This window comes from Macrosteles quadrilineatus, unplaced genomic scaffold, assembly GCF_028750875.1.
Source record: "Macrosteles quadrilineatus isolate MER2022 unplaced genomic scaffold, UCM_ALF_1.0 Scaffold_4__1_contigs__length_99947679, whole genome shotgun sequence".
Classification (NCBI taxonomy): domain Eukaryota; kingdom Metazoa; phylum Arthropoda; class Insecta; order Hemiptera; family Cicadellidae; genus Macrosteles; species Macrosteles quadrilineatus.
Genome location: NW_026542597.1, coordinates 41,357,443 through 41,384,143, shown reverse-complemented (window position 1 = coordinate 41,384,143; position 26,701 = coordinate 41,357,443). Strand labels below are relative to the sequence as shown.

Genomic DNA, 26,701 nt, shown 5'->3' with positions numbered 1-26,701 from the left:
ACAGAATAAAGAAAAAGTTGACTATTTTTCTTCTTTCAGGTGCAAAAATATGATAAGAACAACTTATTAGGTACTTTAAATTACAATATATGATAAGGATAAAATAATAAAACCTTATATCTCATCACATTAAATCCATATATTTATTAATTGAAGGTAGTAAATTAATAGATTAAAACAACTTTATTGCAATAATTAAGAATATATACGATTAAAATATATTTTGATAATTTAACCCTTCCCCTTAGAGACAGGGGGGGGGGTCTTGTGTCCAAAAACAGGCAAATGTATATAAAATAAAAATAAAATATTTTTTTGCACTTTTTAATACACAAAGTTCAGTCTAAATATCTTTTAAAATTATTTCTTAGTGTGTAAAAAATTTAATAGCAAAATAAATGTGGATATATCTGCTACCCATTAGTGAATATGAAGAAGAAGGTGTCTGCATCCACATAACATTTTCATTTTACACAAAATTTTATTTGACTAGCATAACATGATAAATTTAAATGGAAAATATGTTCTAGAAAAATGTTCACATTCACATAACAAATTTAAAGTGTGAAAGTGGTACACAACGATTACTAAGAGTGTTGGAAAGTAGTGCCATAATAGTGTAGAAACACCAACCCGATTACTGTCTAGTTTGTCTACAAAATTGACCGATACATCCTGTTTCCCTTCCACTACATCTACAAGCGCATATGTGTCAACTGTCCGGGAAGGGTCAAGATTCACAAAGAAAACCACATATTTTTTAACTGGAAATAAAATCTGAACAAAATTATACTTTGATTATGTTTACCAACAAATTAACCTACACGGGAAGGTTCAAACATTAACACCTGTATTTAATGGTAACAAAATAAAATAAAGATTCAACGATTTGTTTTAACATTGAAATTGGTAGCTTTACATCTAAATTTCTAAAACAGATTCTAAAAGTCCTACAAACAAAAATATTTAACACTTAAAACTGATAAAAATCTGACTAGAATGTATGTTGTCTGAAAATATAACAATAGCTGAGATAAAAAAAAGTTGTGTATAACACTTCGAAAACCCATCTACTTCAACAAGAACTTTTCATTTTGTGGAAGATAAGTTAACTTATTTAGCTATTTTAAAGGGATGTTTGGTTACACTTTTATGACATAAATTCTCAAATACACAACTAACAATCACACTACTTCTCAACAAACATTTAACAAATTTGCCATTTAGTAATACAGATCAAATAAAACATATAATAGCAATGTATTGATAACAAATATGATACATAATAGCGCATTCATGTACAATGTAGCTGTATGTTCTGAATAAAGAATTGATTGATAGATTGATTGATCATATTCGATGAGGAAACATTATAAGATAACTAATCAATGTTATAGCTCAGTTTACTTTTCAAGAATTCGATAAAGACAAAACGATAGAAAATCAACACAAAAAGGTTACGTTACGTGCCGTTACAGTACAGTTAGTGTCTCTAAGTAAAGCTTTTCTTAGTATTTCATTTAGTAGAATGTAAAACATTTGCCACAAAAACAAATGTCCTTCTCTTTGACAAGATACTATTTCACCCCTTACTAAACAAACATTCTATAGTCAGCATGTCTTTTGACTGATGATTTAAGTAGACTCCCATTCCCAAAGCTGTAGCCAGTTTAAAAATTAAAAAATAAGTAAAGATAAATGAGCTACCGGTAGTGTGCTAATTTGGATTTAATGGTTTTTTTTTTTTTTTGCAAATACGCCAACTTTAACAAAGTCAAACATAAGGACAACTGACAACTCATTGTAAATGATAGCATAGAGGTATCACAGCAAAAACTATGCAAGGAAATTAATCAAATTTTGACAGTAGTACAAAGCTCTGTGAGGGGCTTGTATATCTGAAACAAAATTTGGCTACAGCTGGTCCATATACATGCGATGGATGCTTTAGTATTCTAAAGCCCATGGTATATCCCATCACCCGCTCAAGACTACACCTTGAAAAACAACATCTACGACATGCACCAAGTAAGCAAACTACTCCACACAAAGGCTGTAAAGGTATATTTGGAGCTTCCATGTTAACACTAAGTTTGCAGCAATTTCACGTAAAAGAAGATAGACGATCAAGTCACGAAGGTCACTAACCAAGGTCGAAGGGTGTCTTGATCAGGTCGTCATTCATGTCTTCATCGTCTTCGTCCAGCCCCAACAGTGAAGCAGCCGGGGTACTCTGGGGAGGAGGAATCCAAGCTCCATCTAGGCCGCGTTTCAAACCCAACTGAAATAAGTAAATCAAAATCAATATTTTGAATTGACAAAACACTTTAGAGTTTTTTCCTCTTAGAATAAACAAATAAATAAATTTTTGAACTACAACAAAATTGAGACAACATAATGACCAATAATTATTTATATAGTAACTTTATGTTTGTAAAGTATACTGCTAATGTACATTTAAGAACTGTTTAATAGTGGGAGAGGTCTGATTAACTTCAAAATTTTAAAACACAGTTTTATTATTTGTTTGTTATATCAATCAAAGTTCAAACCGAATTAATATTGAGCGTTGAGATAAATTTAAGATAATCTATTCAAGGTTACGGTTATTTAATGTTTAAGGTAATTAGATGAGTAAAATCGACTAAGTCACGCTAGTGAACAACTTGGCACACATACAATATAAAATGTTCTATTATTATTGATCTTTAAACAACATAAACTGTAAGTATAGCTATACACTCCTCACTAACTCTTGTGGGGAGCACCTGAGCACACTTATTGTTACTATAGGCCTAGACTGAGGACCAACTGACAACATCAGAAGTTTCAAGTCCTGGCCATTCTCAGTTATTTGACCTTGTCAAATTTATGCACCACTCCCAATGTAGAAACATCCAGACCATTAAACATGATGGGATTGTAACAAAATGTACAACATTCCTGTCAAAAGGGGGTGCCAAAAACTAACTACTAATAAAATTTGTCTCTTTAATTTACAGTAAAATAAATATTTCACAAACCTTTTTTGGTTATACACCTGTCAGTATTGCATAACTATTAACAAACCTTTAAAATCAATAAGGAAACATTTGTTATTACCAATATTGTGTTGCAATAACTTCTGTGTTATATGAAGAACCTTAATGCCACTATAGCCTTTACGTAGACCTCTAGCTAGAGCTCCTAGTGTTTAGCAGATACCGTACTTACATCTTTCGGCCCCGGAGGGAAGACCTGGGGGGGAGCTGAACTCAGCCGCAATTTCTTGATGTCCGACACCGGTTCTTCATCCTCGTCTGAATCTGAGAGTCCATACTTAGAGAAATGATCCACCTAAAAACATTGTTTTCAAAATCAGTTCTTTGGTAGATCTTTATATTGGGCCCTAGTCCTATATTAAGTTACCTTGTTGTTTCTAACATCCAATAAAGTCTCTTTAGCCTACACTTGTTAAAGGTTAAAAAGTTTTATGTGTTTTATTAATTGTAAAAGGAGTCAAAAGATTCTTGTTAAGTTTCCACAGCAAGATTTATCTTGACAGTACGCCTCAAGAAAAAGGTAATACTTAACAAGAAAAAAATGATGGGCTAAAGGGCAAAGATATAACCCTTGGACTGCTGCTCTATAGCTCATGCAAGGAGCAAGATCGGACGTCAGTCTACAGCAGGACTCAGGTGGGTTAAGAGTTTTAGAAGTATCGTCAAATTATAACCTCTGTTTGAAAGCATAATCTTGTATAAATCAATCAATCAATCTTTATTTGCCATAAGGATAGCCTACAATCACATATAATCGACAAAGTCAGGATTTGCAGTTCTCAAACCAAGTCTTAACATAAATAACAAAATATTCTTAAAGGCCAAATATTACAACATACACTATTCACAATAATGACATTCTGTACCGAAATGAAAACAAAACTAAACAACAATTTCTCCCCTAGTTAAAAATAATCATCCACGCTATAAAAAAGAGTTTTGAAGCTGATAATTATAAAACATAGTCTAAATTTGTTAATTGAACAAATATTTATATTATTTTTTACTGAACTATACACTTTAATTGATAAAATTATGTGGCAATTACTAGTTTTACTAAGGCGATGGGATTCTAACAGAGCGGTATTTTTAAAACAAGTGTTGTGACTGTGATTATTAAATTGAAGATATTCAGGGTTTTTAAATATCTAAATAATAATACACTGTTTGACAATGTCACCTGTTCCTCTAGCTGCGCTAGAAACTTGGAATGTATTCTTGTGTATGTGACAATAAAGTAATATTATTATTATTATTATTATTATTAATCAGATCATAAATGAACAAATTTACTACAGTTTGAATATTCAGATCTATAAAAAGAGGTTTGTAATGATCAGGGTGCGTTCCAGTCAAAGCTCTTAAAGCCTTTTTTTGGAGAATCAATATTTCTTTTATTCCATCACTACCATTGTTATGTATACAGTAGGCTATTTATCGTAAGGTATAATACAACATACAACAGAACCCAATGGAGTTCTGTGAATACAAGAGCCTGGAATTTCACACAGACTTATTAAAAAAAAAACAAGATAATGCAAAAGAATGGCAAACATTTTAACACAGACAGTTTACAAACCAACCTTAAACACCCAAGAGCCAGTTTGAGATCGATACTCCTTGAATCGAGCGCCCATCTTGGCACAGGCGTGGCGCAGTGTGGCCTCGTAGTCGAGTTCCTCGAGCGCAGCAGGGTCGCTGATAGGCTCACGCTTCACCTTGTCCAAAGGCCAGACACGGTCCAGTGTCACCTGCGCCGCTCGGTTCAATCCTTCACCCAGCGGAGGTTTCTTACTCTCATCAGGATACACGGTTACCTCTTTGTGACGGAAGTGTACTGTAAACAATCCATGAACATTTCCGGTTACTATACTGCACAATGGTTTAACTGGTGCTAATTACATATACTTACTTACTTACTCTCAGGGCCATGCATATCTAAGAAGATATTTGGCCGCACCAACAAAGCCTCTCCATCTTGCTCTATCCTCTGCATCCTCCTCAGTTGCTCCTAGTTGCTCCATGTCTTTCTTTACTTGGCTCCACCATTTTTGTTTTGGCCTTCCTCTCGGTCGTCTTCCTTCGGGATTTCTTAGTTAAAACTAATTTTAACTTATTTTTGCTCCTCTCTTCGTAAAACATGTCCAGCCTCTTCTACACTTAAATTCACACACCACATCTGGATCTCTGTAGAGTTCTCTCAGTTCTCTGTTGTGTCTCTTTCTCCATTCACCACCTTCATAAATTTGGTTAATTACATATAGAAACACTAATACATTCTATTTGTCCATCTTGGTGGATTAATAACAATTTTATTTCTGTGGTAAAATTGCACCATTACAACCACTGTTGTACATCCTTATTACAAAGTAAAATATCACAGTTGTTTTTAATATATAACAGACATTGAAAGATATAAATACAGGTTAAGGGCACCACAGACAATTTCTTAAATATAGGCTTATAATGACTACGTGGTGGAGCATAACTTAACTCAACTCTCTTACCTATGTCATCGAGGTTGAGCCCTGAAACGTCAAATGAGTCTGGGAAGAATATGTTGCCGTAGTTGTAGCGACCTACAGTGAAGTTATCTACGACACAGTGACCTTCTTCATCCAGCAGGTTGGCCAACTGTTCCATGGATGGAATTGTGTAGTAGCCAACACGACGCAGTGTGATACCCGTAGGACTTGGTGCGTCAGAAACTAGCTCACAGGTGTCGGAGTCTGAGGGCAAATTTGTTATATTTTGGTGAAGTACTTTACAAAATTATGAACTTTAGTGGACTTGTGTTGCTTCTGTAATCATACCTACACACAAAACCAATTACAAAGTTACCCATATATTTTATGCCGAGACTGGCCATTGCTGATTTATGAGAAATGGCATATTGCAGCAAAAACTATGCTCTTTTTACTATGCTAGAAAGCGAGTATTTTTTTAGCCAGGTAATTTTATTCATAGATTGAGTATTCTTGGTAAAAGGCCTTGGCTGGAATAGGTTTGTTTAGCTTACCTCCTATGAACGAAATATTTATTATTCGTAGATCGGTTGAATTTGTTTATTTCATGATTATTGCTACAGAGGATATAATATTTTAAAAGTCCAAATAATTATCTGACACAGCCATACATATCATCCCAGTGGCTGTCTGCGCTGATAGGTTACTGGTTTAAAAATTAAGTTTTAAGATCGGATAAAGATGCAGTGATAAGACAGTTTGAATAGAAACTGGTGACTACCAAACATCTTTGAGCAATTTAGTTTTCTATCAATAATTTCCAAATGGGAAAATTGTCAAACCTGAGCTGGTAGAGGAGGATGACTGCTCTTGGTTTTCTTTGTTGTCCAGTGTCGTGTTGGTAGCACTAGTGGTGGTTGTAGGGGAAGCCACCAGTTTACCGCCAAGTTCCAACATTGTGTTTTCTGGTTCAGGACTTTGGGCTACTGTTGTCATCAACACTCTGCAAAAACAATAGTATCACTTAAGAGAACAATTTTTTTTGCAATACTACACTTACAAATATTTAGAAAAATAATTAGGATAAATTATATTGATTAATATATTAAAAAGAAAAACATGTAAAGCTGATAAGTCAATGGATTTTTTTTTACATGACAAATCAGAACTATTTACGCTGCTTAAGGCCTCGTAGTGGTTACAGGTACCAGGTTACTAATCTCCAAACTGTAATAACTATCAACATCCATCTAAATTTACGTACTATCATTCATGTAATGTTATTTGTTGTTATGTAGGCCTACACTTAAGCTATTCAATGTATTTAACACCTTTTTTAATAATCCAACCAATTTTAATGTTAATAGAATAATAATTATACATAATAAATATTTCTTACGTGTTTGATCCTTCATCTTTAGAGGAAGCCTTGGCAGCTGTTGGGGACGATGGTTCGTTCTGAGATGAACTTCTGAATTACAGGAAAAACATATTTTTAACATAAATTTCACAAGAAAACAATTTGTTGGCAATAAAAATCATAGTTGATGGGGTAGGGATATCCAAATTATTTAAGTAGTTTGTCTTAATCTTCATAAATAATCAGCAAAAAATTTTTACTGATTGTTTGGACAGTAGATATAGGAAAAACATAGTAGTTCTCTATAACATGATTTTACAAATCCGTATGATGCTCAAAACCAAGAGTAGTTTTTTGGAGGACTAAGCATTTTGTTTGGGGATACATTAAGAAGGAATGGATACAAAACTGGTTTGCCAAGAAAAGTGTTTCAGGTTGTTAAAAGCTCAAAAGTTTACAATCTGGAATCTAATTAATTTGATATTAAGACCCACAAGAGGTATTTTTTTTTTAGGAATTAGTGTGCTTTTCTCAAGTTAGTCAGTTGTGTATCCATTCTTTCTTCATCAATCATAGTTATAATATAGTATCTTTAGAAGTTTGGTGCAGATGTTGAAGTTGTTGCAAAATCACCCTTCATAGAAAAGAATAATAGTTAGTAGAGTCGTTAATAAGTTACCCACAATTTAGTAGTGTCCGCAGCAGGGGAAGAAGTCACACTGTCCAAGGGTGTGAAGAAGCGGGGACTGGTCTTGTCTGCAGTGAGGTTCTCTAAAGGCAGGAAGGGACTGGCGGGGCCGGTTGGTTCCATGGGAGACTTGGGTGACCGAGGGCCCCGCCCGGATATCACCAGCCTCTTGATGGTTGGCTTCATCTGCATCTTCTGGAAATAGTTGGGGTCGTCTTCCAGCCCCTCGAAGAGAGATACCTACACAGAATTGGCATGTTTTAAACGGAAATTTAATGATTGATAAAGTTTTGTCTATTATTTAAAACAAATGAAATTCTTTGTCTGAAGTTCATTTATCATAATGGTAAGACTAAATGGGAGCGTTTTCCACTTGGATTGGTAAAAAAACAAAGGTTTTCACGACGTTTCAGAATTTAGAATCTCATTCAGTCCTCAGATGAGAAATTTCCTAAAGCATGGTAAGATTAATACAAACTACTATTTAAGTTAAACACTCACTTTGGTCAGCGTAGATGTCCCAATTGGTTTCATTTTGATCTTAGCAGTGTTTGTTGTAGATACTTTGAAGTTGTTTCCATTGAGAAGATTCTTTTGTGTTGCACCAGGAGCAGGTTTCAGCAACTCTTCTGTTTTACCGGTCGTCTGACAAACAATTTATTTAGAAACGTTGACATTTTTATACTTCTTTCATTTTTATAGACAATACAACTCAATTAAGCAATTGGATTCAGTTTTTCATACCTTACCAACCCTAAACTGTCATCAACATAATTCATCAAAGGAATGTTGGAGTAATACTCATTTCCACATTATATTATTTTCTACTAGCAGAGTACCCGTCTTTCGGGGTTGGCGTATAAGTATAAAATGCTTATTGCAGTGATACTCATGCTTAGCGTTTGCAATGGGAGAGGACACATTTTAAGTAAATTTGGTTTACTATAATTTACTGTATACTATAGTATAGCACATCTACCATAGCATATATGCTATACCGTACCACTGCACTTAAACAACAGAAAACAAACGGTATCAGCAATCTGACACATACTTTCTCCCATTACCTTGTCAACAACCTTTATCATGGGTAAGTGATGAGAGTAACTATGGTATTTAATAGGTAAAATCACACAAGTTTCATTAACTTTTGAACAGTAATTTTAACAGGAATGAAGGGGTGCACTATTTTGTTTGGAATTATAAGAACCATAACAGAAGAATTTCAATCAAAATCGTTTTTTTTTTTTTCAAAAATTCATTTTTTTGTTTTTTAGATTGGTGTTTTGTGGGAAAATAACATAAGTTACAATAACTTTTGAACCATAATTTTTACAGCAATGGAAGGTTGCACTATTTGTTTGGAATTGTAAGGATTATCACATACTAATTTCAATCTAAACCGGTTAAAAAAAAAAATAGTACAATTTTCTCTTATTTTATGGGGATATTTAATGGAAAAATAACATAATTTACAATAACTTTTGAACCGTAATTTTTACAGAAATAAGAGTTGTACCATTTTGTTCAGAATTCAAAGGGCTACAACCTCATAAATTTGTATCAAAATCGTTCAGGCCATTTTTGAGAAAATTTAATTTTTCCGCTATTTTATTTTATCCACTCAAAACTCAAACTCGAAAATGTTGACGAAAACAATACTTTCTCCATATACTATGTATAGGGGGAGAAAGTAAAAGTAAGGTTCTCACAGCTTTTTGTTGCTGCTTGGTTCAAATTAGATGTTTTCGTAAATGCAAAATGAATTAATAGTGGTTTTAATGAGTTGGTAGAGAAATATCTTTTTATTTAATCATAAATCACCATTACTCTAATAATAAACCGAATTCTCCAGTTTCAATACGAATTTTGTCTAATTTTAACCTACAGTTTTTACCGCCGTGTTATCCGAGATAGTCTTGATCCCGTTTAGCTCAGATAATCGGACTTCTACTGTACTGTGCAGCTAAAAAAAATCACTATTGCCAATCCGGACTGGCGGGAGTCCTGACAAGGCCGATCCAGATGAGCAAGAGCGTACTGTAATTAAGTTGTTTAATACATTGTTTAACCAAAACAATCTAATCATAACCAATAACTGGTCCCCTAGTTATTTAACCAAACAGTAAAGCACAAATCATGAAATCACCCCAATAAGGAACCAAATTTCATCAATTCCTTGCAATCAGTTTCACCAACATGAACTAGAAACGAGAAATGAGCTTTAAAATTTACAATTACACAATAAGTAATAAGAATAAGGAACTAGTACTTGTGTTGGTTAGTCTATGATACAACGTTTATATTTATACTTACAGGAAGAAGGTTTTTAAACAAAGGATTGTCACCAAACGGCATCGAGGCTAATGCTAGGATATGCTGATTGAGGGGATTAGCAGCTTGCTGGCTAGCATTGGACGATGTAAATGTACTCCTTCAACAAAACATTAGCAAATAATTTAACTGACAAAGATGATGAGCAAAGTATCTTTGATACCACATTAAAACTTAGATTGAAATAAACAAATCAACATTAGTTTTTCCGCTGAAATAAAAAATTGATAAGCAGGATATCTTTTTCTCATATCACTCATGTATTTAAAAATCTTACATTAATAAATATGAGTAATAAATATGATGGAAAGGTAAATGAATATTATTGGTTTTTGGATTAGATTAGACATCATATCAGCATTTATTGGCTGCAGTAAATTTCTTATTTCAATAAAACTAGTTGAATTAGTTGCTTACAAGTACGGTATATTACAGTAGAACCTCAATGACAAGTCTCTTGTGGAGATTATTAAATGAGGCTTTTATCAAGTGACTTCTTATCAAGGTTTGCAATAACACGTGACTAAAGGTAATATAAAATCAAGGGTATTTGAAAATGACACTTGTTATGTGACTTAGGTGTGTTAAGCGACTTGATACCGAGGAGCTTGTTATCGAGATTCCACTGTACTAATAAACACTATTTTTGCTCATGTAGTATTTTTTTACTTAGGTAACTATTGTTACACGGTTGTTTATTTGAGGTCTGGTTTGCGGCATTGTTTTTAGTTCAATAAGACCTTTAATTTGATGAGCATATCAACATAAGCTTACCTTTAAGATTTTTTATTTACTCCCTGTGGGCCGTCCCCCATAGGTCACATCCAATCACTACGTACACAGAAAAGTAGCTTACTATTGCCAGTAATGACATGCTAAATTTGGTTGTGATATCTCTTTTCGTTTTAAAGTTATTAAGTCGTCCTAAGGCTTAATTGTCACCCTGTATAAACTCTTTTGTACTGTATTTAGGAAATTCTATCTAAATTAAGAAATCTATTAAGATACAGAACAGTAAAAGTTCTACAGAAAAATGTGTCTTCAGTGTGTATTTTTAGAATGTTCTAAAGCGCTTGAAATGAAACCCAATCTCATTTTCCAAATCTACTTAGAATAAAAAATAAACCAGAATATCTGTATAGTGTATAGTTATATTCCTTTCTTTAGACTCAATGTTCTCATGTGGGTCCGCGGAATTGGCTAACTCTGGAACTCGCTAACCCCATGTAAACGCCCTATCTTCAAATTTGGTCGATGAGAGGAACTCACTTACTTGTTCGGTTTCGGAATTGGCTAACTCCGGAACCCGCTAACCCGATCTAGAGCCGGGTTAGCGAATTCCGTCCTCGTACGGAAGTCGCTAACTCGGTCCCTCGGCGGAACTCGCTAACTCCCAATCAGAAGCCTCGCGGGCCGTCCAATGGGAGCCAAGCACGAAGATTTTTAGCCAGTGTTGCCGAAAGTGTAGTACCTATATCGGTACCATAATGTCGTATCCTACGAATAATTAGGATTAAGAGCGACGTAGTCGACAAAATAAACATATATTCAGAAGTATGTTTAATATGATTCTTATGATTATTAGGGTAGAAAATGCATTATAGTCTTACCATAGACTAACCAACACAAGTAAACTTTACATCTCATTTTAACTTTGAGCATGCTTTGAGGCTCGTTGTTCGTGTCTAGTTCATGTCCGGTGACACCGATCGCTAGTGTTGACGAAATTGTGTTTCTATTATTTTATAGTTAACTTTATGATTTGTTCTTTACTGTTTGGTTATATAACTAGGGGACGTGTTATTAGTTGTGATTAGAACGTTTTACTTGGTTAAACGAGGTTTTAAATGACTGAAACAATAAACAATTGTAAACAAAACACGACCACTAAAGACAGTGCACCGGACAGATCTAACAATAAAACTGACTTCAGCTGATCCATAAGGATGAAAAATGTACTTTTAATATAAGGGGGTTTCATATTGGGTTTTTTTACTTAAATAGTTGCATGGGATGCAAAAAGATAATATTGTACATTTAATTTGGATCTTTTTCATGTAATGAAATAGCTATTTTCGTAGCCCGCCATTTCTTTCTTTTATTCAAATAAATACCATTATGTGAACTTCTGCAAATAAAATTATTAAGTTCGTATTTTATATACTGGGCTTGTTACATTGAATCATAAATCATGATAAAATTTACACGTTAAACGTTATTACAGAAATACAATGGAGTGGTTATGTTTTTTTTCAAAAATAGAGCTATTGAATTTTAATAAATATTGATCAATACATTATAAAGTGGTAGGCCTAATGTATTCATGGATTACATTACAAATTTGTCTATGCATAAATACAACTTGTAAATTTCTGAAATCGTAGGGTATTAGTTAGAACTCGGGTCATCCTCTTAATTTTGTTTAATTAATATTAATTTTACGTCTTTCAGTAGGCCTACTTTTTAAAAGTCTGGAGTTTTTATGGTTCTAAATGGACCCAGTCGTTCTTGTTTGTTATCATTTTTATGAATGGTGGCCATAGCTAAAATTACTTGATCTTATCCAAAAACAAAGCTATTGTCTATTGAGTAGCTCAGTACCGGGGAACGGGGAATTGAGCAATGGCTTGGTATAGTTTATTTCGATTGTGAAAGTAATATAAAGAAAATCCAACACTCAATTCGGGAAAATCCGTCAAGTCGTTGATTAAGAATCGTGAATTAAAATAAGCCTGTCACGTTTTAGTATATGAATATTATATCTTCTACTCCTATTATTTACTAGTGATGCTAAGGTGTACAATCTAAAAACTGTTTTAAAACATGCAACATTATTGCTAAAAAAGTCAACACATTTTAGAATTAGGCAACTATTTACTAGCAGGCGTACAATGCTTTGGTTTAAACTATTAGGAATAGATTTAGGCCTCTACAGCTATTCTATAAATTGATATGAAACTTAGTCTATGTCATATTTGTACACGTTGGACGATTCAACGACGAACATTTAATTTTAAATCTATGAATTAGTTATGAAAGTTACGATGGTTGATGACTGTATTAATTAATAGTTTTGGTTTATTACGACATTACGATTAAATTTGCTTTCCGTGTTTGATAACTTGCGTGTATTTTAGCTTAATTTCGTAGAGGTTTAATTATTTAGTACCTATTAACGGAATTTTTAATATTTTTCATATTCTATTATTTTCTTTTATACTGATGGCATCTATATTTAAGATCGAAATCATAAACATTTAATTGGCCATTGTAATGTTAAATTTAAAAAATCACTTTTTGATGATTTTTTTAATGTTTTTTAATTACTTTGGGCTAGTTATCTGTTAAAAGTAGAATTGATAACAAATAACAATAACATTTACTGTATCTTCATTGACACTGACATTTTGAAATACGGCAGTGTACGATTATTTCGTCATACAAGGTTGGCAACGCTCCGATCAGTGGGCGCGGCCGGGTTAGCGACTTCCAGAATTAGCGAATTCCGCCGCGAGACAAAATCGAGTTAGCGGGTTCCGGAGTTAGCCAATTCCTGACTTAGACGGTTAGCCAGTTCCAGAGTTAGCCAGTTCCGACACACGACCGAGTTAGCGAGTTCCTGAGTTAACCAATTCCAACGTCTCTCTCATGTTCAACGCAAAACTACTCACCCTCCAAGAAGTGATCCCATAGGCATGCTCATACCCAGGCCTGTGTTGGTGTTGTTGCCGAACGAAGTGTTGGTATTACTGCCAAAACCAGAACTGCCGAACAGTCCTGTGCCTGTGTTCGTACTGCCAAACAAACTCGGCTTGTTGGCGTTGTTACCAAACAGCGAGCTACCGCCTCCTAGATTCAGGCCTGCAAGGTTAATATCCACTGCTACATGTGTACCCGCCACCAAATTAAAAGAAAAGAAATGAAGGTTGTACAATTTCTAATCTTTAAATTAATTACAATAGGAAACCAAAAAATACCTGGACAACGTGAAAACTACATTACCTATTCAACATTATGAACACTTAAATGACATCAAACAATTACCATTGAAACAAGGGTTGGTTTTTTTATTGAGCGAAGCTTTTTGGGATCGGCTTCAATGCAAACTTTCTAACACTATCATTCAATAACAGCTGAATATATTTAAGCCAAACTTACCAAGAGGTTGTTTCGACAAATGTTTGGAAGGTTTAAGACGAAAAAATTTTAATTTTTGATAATGTCTTTATAATTTAAAAGTAGTTACAGTATTCAACAGATGTTATTTATGTAATCTAAATTAGGTTATATAACAAATAAAATATTTATCTTATGTGATTGGGAATTAAAACACTACATAAATCAGCAGTTTTAAATAACTAGGTATTGTCAAATCAATATTTTTATCTATATAGGCTGTTATGAAGATGCCGTCTTATTATTTACTTTAAACAGTGCCAAACTCTCTTATAACTGGCAGAGAGTTACTTATTTATAGTGATCAAACCTGATCAAGATTTAACTGTGAAGCTCACATATTTTTTTTATATAGGACCCAATGTACTAATTTTTTTTTTTTCAAAACAATAATAAGAAAAACATCAATAAAATGAATGGTCCTTTAGACTCAAAAAGCACTAAAAGCACCTATGTAACATCTTATAACATCATCAGCCTTACCTAGCGTACTGTTGGAGGTGGGAGTCGGGTTGAAACTGAAGTTTGACGCAGGCGGTTTAAACGTGTTGTTGCCGAACAGCGAAGTGTTCTGATTGGTGGCCCCAAACCCTGTGGTTGTTGTGCCAAAGCCCGTGTTGGTCGTTGCTGTTGAGCCGAAAGGTGATCCAAATGTGTTAGTGGGTTTGGCCCCAAACAAAGACGTTCCCGCCGTGGTGGTTGAGGATTGGCCAAAGGAAAACGGAGTTGTAGCAGTTCCAAATGCAGGCTTGGCTGGTTGCTGACCAAACAGACTCGTGCTCTGGAAAAAATTATGTCAGGTATAAACTAAATGACAAAGCTAAAAAATTACTACATTTGATTAATATTGGTTGTCTAAAATATTCTTCTTAGATATTCAGCAGTTACTGGAATGTCCTACATAAAAATACGGTGTAGAACAATATTAAATATAAATAGTACAGTACAATGGACCTATGGACCTCTCAAGTAACTAGAGCCTCTATGTAGGCCTAAATAAAATCGCTTTCTTGCCAAAAATAAAACTGTAATTACCAAAACTAGCTGTTACCCTCGGGCTTCACCGCGTTTGACTTCAAAGTATTAATAAAACTATTGATAGGTTAAGTTAAGCTGAAATAAACAAAACAGAATATAGTAATAGAAACAAATGATCACACTTTGAAAGAATAACAAACAAATAAGTACAGCTGAGGTATTTTTAACATTAGGTATATGGAAAGTTCCCTTTAGAAAGGAATTACCTTAAAGGGCAATTTTCCCTTTAGAAAGGAATTACCTTAAAGGGCAATTTATGAAATAATGGATAGTTTTGCGCAAGGTTTCTCGTCATTACGAACATTTTAAGTATATGGTTTATAGGGGTGTGACTAGGGATGGACGGGATTGAATTTTTAGTTCGGGACGGGACGGGACGAGATTTTTATTTCCTTCCCAATTTTCGGGACGGGACGGGACGGGATTTTTTTCTGTGCATAAAAAGAAAGTCTTGAGTGTTGCAGTTACCCAAAAAGGCATACAAAATCAATCTTTACCGTTTGTGGCACTGATCTATAAAAACTAAAAAATGGGTAACAATTTACAGGTACCTGTAAAAACTTGTTACTCGCGGTCAAAATGACTCACGGTCACGGTGCTATCGTCAAAATGACGGCGGTCACGAGGTGATCGTCGGTATGACTCCGTGGCCACGGCGTGATCGTCGGTATGACTCCACGGTCACGGCGTGATCGTCGGTATGACTCCGCGGTCACGGGGTTATCGTCGGTATGACCCCGCGGTCACGGCGCGATCGTCGGTATGACTCCGTGGTCACGGCGTGATCGTCGGTATGACTCCGTGGTCACGGCGTGATCGTCGGTATGACTCCGTGGCCACGGCGTGATCGTCGGTATGACCTCGCGGTCACGGCGCGATCGTCGGTATGACTCCGTGATCATGGCGTGATCGTCGATATGACTCCGTGGTCACGGCGCGGTCGTCGGTATGACTCGCGGTCACGGCGCGATCGTCGGTATGACTCCGTGGTTGCGGGGTGATTGTCGGTATGGCTCGCGGTCACGGCGCGATCGTTGGTCCAATAATTGCGGTCACAGCGCGATCGTCGTTATGACTCCGCGGTCACGGCGCGATCGTCGTTATGACTCCGCGGTCACGGCGCAATCGTCGTTATGACTCCGCGGTCACGGCGCAATCGTTGTTATGACTGCGCGGTCACGGCGCGATCGTCGTTATGACTCCGCGGTCACGGCGCAATCGTCGTTATGACTCCGCGGTCACGGCGCGATCGTCGTTATGACTCCGCGGTCACGGCGCGATCGTCGTTATGACTCCGCGGTCACGGCGCAATCGTCGTTATGACTCCGCGGTCACGACGCGATCGTCGGTCCAATAATTGGGGTCACGGTGCGATCGTCGTTATGACTCCGCGGTCACGGCGCAATCGTCGTTATGACTCCGCGGTCACGGCGCGATCGTCGTTATGACTCCGCGGTCACGGCGCAATCGTCGTTATGACTCCGCGGTCACGACGCGATCGTCGGTCCAATAATTGGGGTCACGGTGCGATCGTCGTTATGACTCCGCGGTCACGGCGCAATCGTCGTTATGACTCCGCGGTCACGGCGCGATCGTCGTTATGACTCCGCGGTCACGGTGCGATCGTCGTTATGACTCCGCGGTCACGGCGCAATCGTCGTTATGACTCCGCGGTCACGGCGCAATCGTCGTTATGACTCCGCGGTCACGACGCGATCGTCGGTCCAATAATTGGGGTCACGGTGCGATCGTCGTTATGACTCCGCGTTCACGGCGCAATCGTCGAAACGACTTCGTCTCCTGCGTTCGCGGACCTATCGCTCGCAATAGCGGCGTCATCGGCACTCGCGAAGCGGCAAAATCGCCGGCGATCGGACCAAATCCCGTCCCGAAAAATTCCCGAGTCAAATGTCATCCTGTCCCGATAATCGGGAATATTTTTTTCCCGAAAAATTCTCGAAATTTCGGGACCCGTCCATCCCTAGGTGTGACTTTTAGTTAATTCTCAAAAGTTCATGGATACTTTGGGATTTAAATATGGATATGATTGATGTACGATGATTAATCATTTATAACCCCCTCAATAGATATTTTGCCAAAAGACTGTTTTCTGATTAAAATAAATAAACAGTCTTACGGTATGTTTTTCAATTATTTTGTTAAAAACAGATAATAGTTTAGTGTGTTGTTTTTTGATGAAAGAAATAAAGAATATGGTTTTTGTTAACATTTATTTAATTTGTCATTTCTGAAGTTTAATCTTAAGTAATCGTCCGTGATATCAAATTAATTGAATCACGTAAATTGACGATTTCAATTGGCACTTTCTTATGCTTATTAGATAAAATCATACCGTACTTGAATAAAGCACATGGAATCTGTCCAATCACAGTAGATTTTAAGTCCCCAGAATGCTATGGGGTAGCCTAGTTAAAACTTATTTTTCTGCAATTTCTGGTTGTACCATTTACATAGGCTAATACGGTTTATAAATTATAAGCCTAAGGTGTTTGTCAAACCTGAGTTGCTGGTTGTCCAAAAGTGCTGCCAAATCCAGGGGTTTGTGAGCCAAATCCTGTGTTAGGCTGGGAAGTAGCCGTACCAAACAGCGGTTGTGAGGCTGGCAAAAACAAAACTCATTAGTTAGTTCAATAAAGTAATTAGGCCTACTCTAACACATGTATAACAATTAGTGATGGGCCGATTCCGATTCTCGATTCCAAAATACTCTCGATTCCGCCGGAATCGAATCGAGCATTCGATTCGAATCTCCGTGGGTTTGGGATCGATTCCAACTCTCTTCGATTCTTTGATAAAATTGGTTAAAATCAGCCATAAACGTCATATAAAGCAACAAAGAAACAAATATTCAGATTGCTAATGATTTGCTTGCAACTCTGAGCAAACAACAAGTCCTGGTCGTATCGTCACTAACTCAGCGAGACTAGAGCGAGCGTATTGCAAAAATAATAGATGCGAACTCAATACAGAGGCTTGGTACAATGAGAAACAGTTAACAGATGGGAATTTGAGATTCGGGCAAACTGGACTGGAGCGAGTAAGCATTGCGTCACAGCTCACAAGACATACAAGGAAAGGGATGAGCATCGATTTAGATCAACCAGTGGTACCAAGGCTACTAACCACGAATACTAGAAAAATACCGGTATGGATCATAAACATAAACAATGACATTTTTGGCCCGAAAATACAAATTATTTCACATTGTTTAAATGGAACTGCCAAAACATATGTTCAATGCTATTAGTAGAGGATTCGGGCCAACAACGTCATTTGTTTATGTTTATGATCCATACCGGTATTTTTCTAGTATTGGTGCTACTAACTGAATCATTGCATCGCTACAACGATGTTATCAGTAACCGATAACATCGTTGTGAAAACATCGATGTTTTTGGGACTAAGACATAGAGTTTTTTCTTCAATTTTTCGTCTGGTCTCTGTACTCTCCAGTAACGGAAAGCATCGATATCTCAATACACTTGGTCAAAAACATCGATGTGAAAAACAACGAAAATCGATAGAAAAACATCGGTGATGCGAAAACATCTACTATCGATGCTCATCCCTAAACAGAGCTGAGCTACCATTCATTACCAAAGTATAACAAAACACTTCGTATTCGGTCCCGAAACGTCACTACTCAACGAGACTAGAGCGAGCGTCCTATAGCCTAAAAGCGACTTGGGCTTGGGCTTGGAAATATACTGTAATTTTGTACAGTGAATTGGAAGGTTTTAACAACCTATAAATGTTCAAGTGCGCGATATTGTAAATAAACTCGTTTAGTGTTGCAATCAACGGGTAAATCTTCGAACACTGGGTATTTTAATGGCCGATAGGCAGAGTAGTTTTGCAGGTTCCGTTATTGTCTGCCAACAGTGGCAACACTGATAAAGTGAAAAATACTTAAATGCTCCATGCTCCAGTACCGACGGCATCAACAAATCGTATTGTTATGAAATAGTAACTTGTCAATTTGTAAGATCAACTTTAACCCCAAAAGTAAAACGTAGGCTATTGAGCTTGCCTTGTTTTTAGTTATCGTGATTGTTAGTTTGTATTATTGTTAGGTTTAACTTATTTGGACAAACAAAAATCATGTCTAGAAGGAAGAAAAGTGACGTGTGGGACTTTTTTACAAAGGAAAATGACGAAAGCCTTTTTGCTACCTGCAATATATGCAAAAAACGATTATAAAGAGGTGGTAAGTCACATACCACATCCAACTTGTTTAAACATATTAGGACTTTTCATGCTCTCGAATTTATTAAACTTAAACAGCAAAAACAGGAAAATGACCAGCTGTTAGGTTATGATGATGAAGATGTAGGCCTAGATCAACCTGGTAGGCCTAGTAGTCTTGGAGCATCTAGGCCTACTTTGCTCAACTGCTAACACTGTTTTTTTCCTTTTTGACTTTTTCTACTTACTTTTGTTGTGAATCGTGTGACTTGATTTTTTATAATGATAATGAATTATTTTTTATAGTACATGTAAAAGTTATTTTATAATATTCTATAGCTAGTATTTTACAATAACCTTGTAAATGTGTATTGAATGTGTGACATTCTAAATTCAGGGTGTCCACAAAAAATTTGTCATTAATTTCCATGACTTTCCATGACTATCCATGACCATTTACCATTGATTTCCATGACTCACGAACTTTACACGCAAATTATAATATAACATACACACACAAATAATACTGTCTGGACATGTTATTTTGCAGAAAATACTGAAATATGTAATAACAGATAACAATGGAGAACAATAGGTACAACAATGAACTAAAAGAAACCGAAAACTCATAAAATAATACAATTGTAATAAATTGAATTGTCGAACATTTGTGAAAAATCCTGAAAAATGCTATAACAGTCCGGGTTACGGCTGACTAGAGCATTGAATGGTCCCCTCAAATCCATCCATAATTGGAAATTTCCATGACTTTCCATGACTTCTTGCCTATTTCCCTGACTTTCAATGACCAACATTTTTTTCCATGACTTTCCATGACTATCCCTGACTTTCCAGAATGTGGACACCCTGTAAATTCTACATATAGATAACATGCTTGGTAAGCTTGTACTGATTTCACAATTTTAAACACATTCATAAAACATAATTGAATTTGGAATCGGAATCGAGTCCGGAATCGAGATTCGAATCTCAAATTTAAGAATCGGAATCGGAATCGGAATCGAGAAATCTTGGAATCGGCCCATCACTAATAACAATTATGATTTTAACACGCTTGACATTTATTTCTATTGTGAAGAGTAAAATCATGATAAATTTACTCCATAAAAGTCTCATCCAAGTGGTGAAGTGGCTTTGGTAGAATTCGTAGCAGTATATAACCTAATCTAATTAACTAATCCCTGGACTTAATTCCTAGACAGGAATAGCAATCCTTAAAGTTGGACAAATGATGAGTAAGCTACACTTGAGAAACAGAAACAAATAATCGGAAACAATTACAATGATAGATTTTAGCTCAGATGATTCTCGTAAATAAGTTGGAGACAGTACAAAAGGTTTTACCGATTTAGACCACATAAACCAACAGATTATAAGTATTACGTTTGCAAATGACATCAGAAAGGCATGTATTTTATGTTTGAAAGACTTAAGGTAAATTACACTATGTTTTATTTTAAATAAATCAACTCACTTCCAAAAGGTTTAACCTGAGCCATGTTGGAGCCAAAAGGGTTGGAGTTGGGGGTGGAGTTGAAAGCAAAGGAGCTTGTGGTCGTAGTTGGAGTTCCAAATGCAGGAGTTGCAGTTGTTGGTTTGCCAAACAGAGAGTTCCCTGTGTTGCCAAACACATTGCTGGTCTGACCAAAACCTGCAGTCAATCACAACCATACATCATCATTTTAAAGTCAACTTCAGACTAATGAATATTTTTCTACAAAGTCCATACATAATGTTAACATAAAAAATATACATGTATGAAAATACAAAAGGCGGAAGTGTGCTAGTGGCAGTGGCTGGCAGCTTACTGCAACCAGAAACGTTCCGACGCCAAAATGGAAGCGCTAGCTCTGCCAAGCTATAACATCTACTATCGGACATCTACATGTTTCATTTAATAACATGATACTGTAATCGTACTGTATGTGAATTAGAACCAAATATTATTAAAAGCTACAACGTTTTGATTTTATTTTTATGAATAAGGTAGAAAAAATATTACCTATGGATGTGTTGGTATTTCCGAATAAGGGTTTGTTTTCAGTAGCACCGAAGAGTCCGGTGCCAGTTCCAGTAGTATTGCTGGCACCTGCACCAAACAAGGATGGCTGCGGAGTTGACCCAAACAACCCGCCACTTGGCTGAACACCCTGGAAACATGTATAATCTGTAATATCTTGTACAAAATACACATTTAGAAAATGTACTGTATATAAAACACTTCGACTTAAACATGCACTGAATTTTTTTGTACCTACAGCACCTGAGCAAGAATACGGACATGTGTGATATTGGATCACATGTTTAATAGTCTTTATTTTATTGTCTTGTTGAAAGCATATATGGTTTATGTTTTTATTTTGTGTGATGATTTGAGTTAGTGTAGATATAGCATTAAGATTAAAATGTAATTTCTTTAACTAGTTTGTTTTATTTTGTGATTATACTACACTGGCGACGAAGATGTCTAGAAGGAAGCAGAAGAGTGATAGGGAATTTGATTAAGAGTCTCACAGCGAGTTGGAAAGAAAAATGGAGAAGTTTGTCTTTGAGAAATACAAATGTGAAGAAACAGCAGAAGAGTATATTGAACATTTTCAATGTGTCTGTCGGGTGAAAGGATTGGGGGGTTCAGATGAGCGTAATACGGAAGCAAGAAAATGGTGTTTAAAAAGTAGTCAAGCTGTTTAAACAATTGGTAAGCTTAGTTAAAATAGTACAATAAACGAATGTGTGTTTAATTTTACAATGCCCAAAACGGGCCAAAACCAGATAAATACTTCAAACAAGACATTTTGGTTTACCTGCTGCGGTCCCTTCCTATTGGCCGCGTAGTCCTCCAATCTCAGTTCTTCCAGGGACTTGCCCTCGTACTCCTTCATACAGGTGATGCAGTGATGCCGGGTGCTGATTGTCTGAGAGACGCCGTTCTTCACCATGCTGTCGGTTCCAGTGACTGCCACAAACTTGACAGCACCAGTGCCTTGATTGGCGGTAGCTCCCAGAGTGCTGCCGAACCCTCCTGAACAACAGAGTGATCAGGCCCGATTATAGCCAAGTGTTTCTTCAGATTTTATTTACAAGAAAGGTAATAAGTTCCCGACATATACACAAGCATTCAGTCCATGTATTGAAGAATCTAGTTTACACGATATAAATGCAAATTCAAAGGACCGCTAAGCTTTTTAAAAACAAGAAGACTTTACTCAAAAATGGCTGGAAATTAAGTTTATTCCCAAATAGGCTACTATTAATAAGCTCAGCTCAATTAAAAATTTCAGCACGCAAATGCATGGAATATAATTAAAAACTCTTCAAATATGTCAAAATTTCTATTCAAGAATTACAAAAATATTTAGTACAGTATTCAAGAAATTACCACGGTAGAACTCCAATTATCCTAATCAATTGTGACCGTAGGCTACCAAACTCAGATAATTGGATTGTTAATTAAATTTAGGGTGTTTTGTGTTTATGAAGATTCTGTGATTGAAAAAGTTCATGCTTTGAATGTTGATTTTTCGTGACGGCGGGAGACAATGAAGATATTCAAGATTTTGTCAATTGTGGAAAACGATGCTGATGTTTCCATGACCGTGGGAAATGTTAAGGTTTTTTCTGCGATCACAATTTCCTGCCTTCTTTAATAAAGATGTTTATTAAGTAGGTGCTAACTGTAGTTATTGGTTTTTTTTTTTTTTAATCCCTTTTCTGTAAGCAATTCAGATAATTGGAGATTCATATGGTTGGAGCTCAGATACCTAAGTTAGTTGGAATTCTAATCTACGTTAATATCACTACTTATTTAGAAAAAGACTTGTAACAGACTTTTTGCATGGAAAGAGTGTAACTGATACATAGCATAGATGTACTTATAGTATGGATTTAAAGACTATTTTCTGAAAATCTTAGACAAAATAGCTCTTTACTTTACTAAATCATTAGATTCAACTGATAACAATCAGAAATTGGAAAAAAAAATATTCAAACTAAAAATAATTCGGTGCATAACAGTTTTAAAACACAAATTCCACTCCAACTAAAATATTAGCCTAGTTACATTAGGATATGTCACATTTTATTGTTTAACTAAAATATTGTACATTATGTCACTTAAATAATTGTTTACAACTATAAATATAAGAAATTGAAGTAGCCAACCTGAAGAACCGAAAAGTCCAGTACTAGATGTGCCAGGAGTTTGGCCAAAAATGTTGGTGGACTGTGGTTGGGTCTGGGCCGTGGGTTGTTGACCAAACAAGCTCGAAGTCTGGGTGGTCCCAAACCCTCCAAACGCGGGCTTTGCTTGACCAAACGCTGATGTAGTTGTAGAGCCAAAAAGCCCACTACTGGTTGAGGCATTTTGATTACTACCGAACAGACCGGTGCCTGTGTTGCTTGAAAAGCCTCCTAGAATATAGGAATCAATACCGTAAGTCAGCATTTTAACAACACAGTTAGCTAGAAAGTAGGCTAGCCTACATTTGGACTACTCTACAAAAATGATGTCAGAGAGTAACAAGATCCGGGTTTGGACCGTTTCCTAATATAAAATGTAAAAAACATCAAAGGCAATGTACAAACACAAAAAAATGGTGGAATGAGACAAGGGCAAGAGTAAAAAGGTTGTTCAGTGATCCTTCTCACCATAATTTACATCAATATCCATACTGTAGCCTACTCCTCAAACAAATGTGTCAGTTTAGTACAGTATTTTAACTCATTAACTTAAGGGATCAAAAACATTAAAATAGGTATACCCAAACTATTGGTACACAGCTACTGACACCAAATGTACACTAACCAAAAGAGGGAGTGGTTGTTTGCGGCTGGCCAAACGCAGGTGCGGCTGTGGAGGATCCAAACAGTCCACCCGAGGAGGGTTGTGGCGTGGATCCAAACAAAGAGCCTCCACTGGAGCCGAACACTGGCTGTGTGCTGCCAAAGCTGGTGGCTGGCTTGTTAAATGAACCAAACGTGCTGGACGTACCAGTCCCAAAACCACCACCTAAAAATAAAGTGTGATTAAAAATCCTGTAGCCTATATGACTTACAAGGGTATGTTTATGAAGGTCAAAAATTAACAATTATTATTACTAAGCTAGTATTATTATTGCATATTGCTATTAACTTAATGTTTACGGTACTAACTTAGGCTATTCATTGTTCATTCAGCAACTTAGCCTAGGCCAAAGTTAGGCCTACCAACTTTTTGTAGGTACTTTTCACTAGGCCTTGGCCTACTTAATGTAGGCTAACTTATTGATCAAATGTGAAGTAACTTAGTCTCTACCTATCTTTTTTAACACACTGGTTGATTATAGGATTTATTAACTTTAACCCTCCAAGTCTTCATCGTAATGGTATTAATGTTGGCCCATTTATTGCGAAATCACAGGGTTTTATTAAAATGTATCTTAGAAACTTAAAAACACTCTAAAGTATACCCGGTACTGTTATACATCATTTTGTTTCTAAAATTATGGGCTTCAATGTAATATATAAAACATTTAAAAAAAATTTAAACAATATTGGTGGGGTCAACATTTCTTAAAAATGATAAAATAAATGAAAAAAAATTATGTTTGCGCTTAACAAATTTTTATAATTTTAGGTTGACAAATATTTTAAGGCTAACCACTTTGTTCTAAATTTTATGAGGATTCCAAAAATATAATAATAGCCTATAAGGAAGTAAATTTTCAAATAAATAAGTTAGCCTATGGGTAAAAAACAGATTTTGTACATTTAGCGTTAGCTAAGAATACATAGCCTAACCATAGCTAAGTAGGAATCTGGCAGATAATTTACATCAATATCACTACCTACTTCTTCAGGATCATCAACCAGCCCTTCAAAATCACTTAAATCTTCTTATAAACTTAATGCACTACGTATATCACTACTTTTAATTTTTAACACAAAAAGAATGATAAACGTAATAAAACACATCAGTCATCGATGTGAGGTTAACCAAGTTGTTTACAAATGCGCACGTCATCTGTCTGCTACAATATGATCGGAACTAAAATTAAAAGCGTTTAGAAACAGACATCAGGAGAAAGCTTAGAATCTGCCGAAAATAACGATACCAATCTCGATCCAGTTCAATCTGATTCAGTCAGTCCCAGAGCCTTCGCCGTAAACGATGTTTGTGAGTTGCAACAGCGACGCATAACACCACAGCGGGTGTGTAAAGCGCGTGTGTAAAACTACGCATAACACCACAGCGGGTGTGTTGTGCGTCGCTTTTGCGACGCTTAACATTCGGAGAGTTAAAAACAAGTTCACGATTCTACCAGTTTTAATTAAATGGTTGTGCACTAAAAGATTCTTTTCACAAAAATACTTAGATTGTATCCGATTACCGGTGCCGGAATCAACAAAAAAAATTCCCATCACATTAATAACTTATCATGATGATAACATCAAATATAGTCTAAGTAGGTCTGTATATGGTTGGGCCCTTCTAATGATCTTGGTGAAAGGTTTGACTCAGGTTACTTAACATGAAATGAGAAATGCAGATCTAAGAAATCCCAAATCTTAACACTTCAGTTTATAAGTTAACTTGTGGAGAACCATTTAGGCTCAAGTTAAACCAGTATAAGCCTATCTAGTAAGAAGAAATCCCAAATCTGAGCCCTTCAGATAATAGGCCTAGAGACCTAACCTATACTCAGGCCTACTTGAAGAGAAATATAATAGACAAGCATTTACCTTAAGATTTATCTAAATCTTTAATATTAGAAAAAATAATGACATAATTTAGTTGGTATTTTTAATTCACATTTTAAGTTGCATTGTGCAACCCTTGAGGCCACAAGACTAAGAGCCCTACGCAGTAAACTGACAAGCCTATTAGTAACACTACAAATGCTGCTAAGAAGAATTGTATAATCGTAAATAAGTTAGGGCCTATATAGAGAAAACTTACCTTGAAACATGATGTAAAATAAATGTTTATTAGATTAGTTGAGAATTAAAGACGTAAATCAGTATTTTCGACTTTTACTTGACAAGACATGAACTGGGCACAACCAAGAACCACAAACCAAAACCAGAAACGAAACCAAACGATCGGTTGGGTTTGGTTGGGTACGGTACGGTGGTACGCTAAACTTCCCTCCCGTGGTGGAATGGAATGACTTTTTCGTTGGCGAGGAAGGAGAAGAAGACATCTTGAAAAGAGAAGAGGGTAAGAGTATGAAACATAATAATCAGATTTTTAATAATGCTGTTTAACGCAAGGAATATAATCAAATAATCTAAGCTTAGGTAACCAATTGCATAATTCACCAAAATACGCAATTAAATCAAATTACCAGTAACGTACTATCATCAATTTGACATGGTATTTTCCTTAGAAAAA

At 36.0% G+C, this 26,701-nt stretch overlaps 1 protein-coding gene across 2 annotated transcripts in view; it reads right to left on the bottom strand.

The window, feature by feature from the left end:
• The window catches only part of LOC128991295 (nuclear pore complex protein Nup98-Nup96), a 45,096-nt gene extending 18,722 nt beyond the window's left edge, over positions 1–26,374 (bottom strand). Inside the window, exons 1-18 of one of the 2 annotated variants that reach the window (XM_054414068.1) lie at positions 26,267–26,374; positions 24,134–24,337; positions 23,491–23,739; positions 22,134–22,351; positions 21,332–21,479; positions 20,804–20,980; positions 17,622–17,722; positions 14,548–14,845; positions 13,560–13,749; positions 9,871–9,988; positions 8,056–8,199; positions 7,550–7,794; positions 6,906–6,977; positions 6,349–6,509; positions 5,549–5,770; positions 4,625–4,878; positions 3,214–3,336; positions 2,149–2,281 (exon numbers count right to left, since the gene is read on the bottom strand). In XM_054414068.1, coding sequence (XP_054270043.1) covers positions 2,149–2,281; positions 3,214–3,336; positions 4,625–4,878; positions 5,549–5,770; positions 6,349–6,509; positions 6,906–6,977; positions 7,550–7,794; positions 8,056–8,199; positions 9,871–9,988; positions 13,560–13,749; positions 14,548–14,845; positions 17,622–17,722; positions 20,804–20,980; positions 21,332–21,479; positions 22,134–22,351; positions 23,491–23,739; positions 24,134–24,337; positions 26,267–26,276 — 3,067 coding nt within the window. In that variant the 5' untranslated portion in view covers positions 26,277–26,374. The remainder of the gene's footprint in view (positions 1–2,148; positions 2,282–3,213; positions 3,337–4,624; positions 4,879–5,548; positions 5,771–6,348; positions 6,510–6,905; positions 6,978–7,549; positions 7,795–8,055; positions 8,200–9,870; positions 9,989–13,559; positions 13,750–14,547; positions 14,846–17,621; positions 17,723–20,803; positions 20,981–21,331; positions 21,480–22,133; positions 22,352–23,490; positions 23,740–24,133; positions 24,338–26,266) is intronic. The other variant, XM_054414069.1, reaches the window with a different exon arrangement.
• Positions 26,375–26,701: the final 327 nt, after the last annotated feature.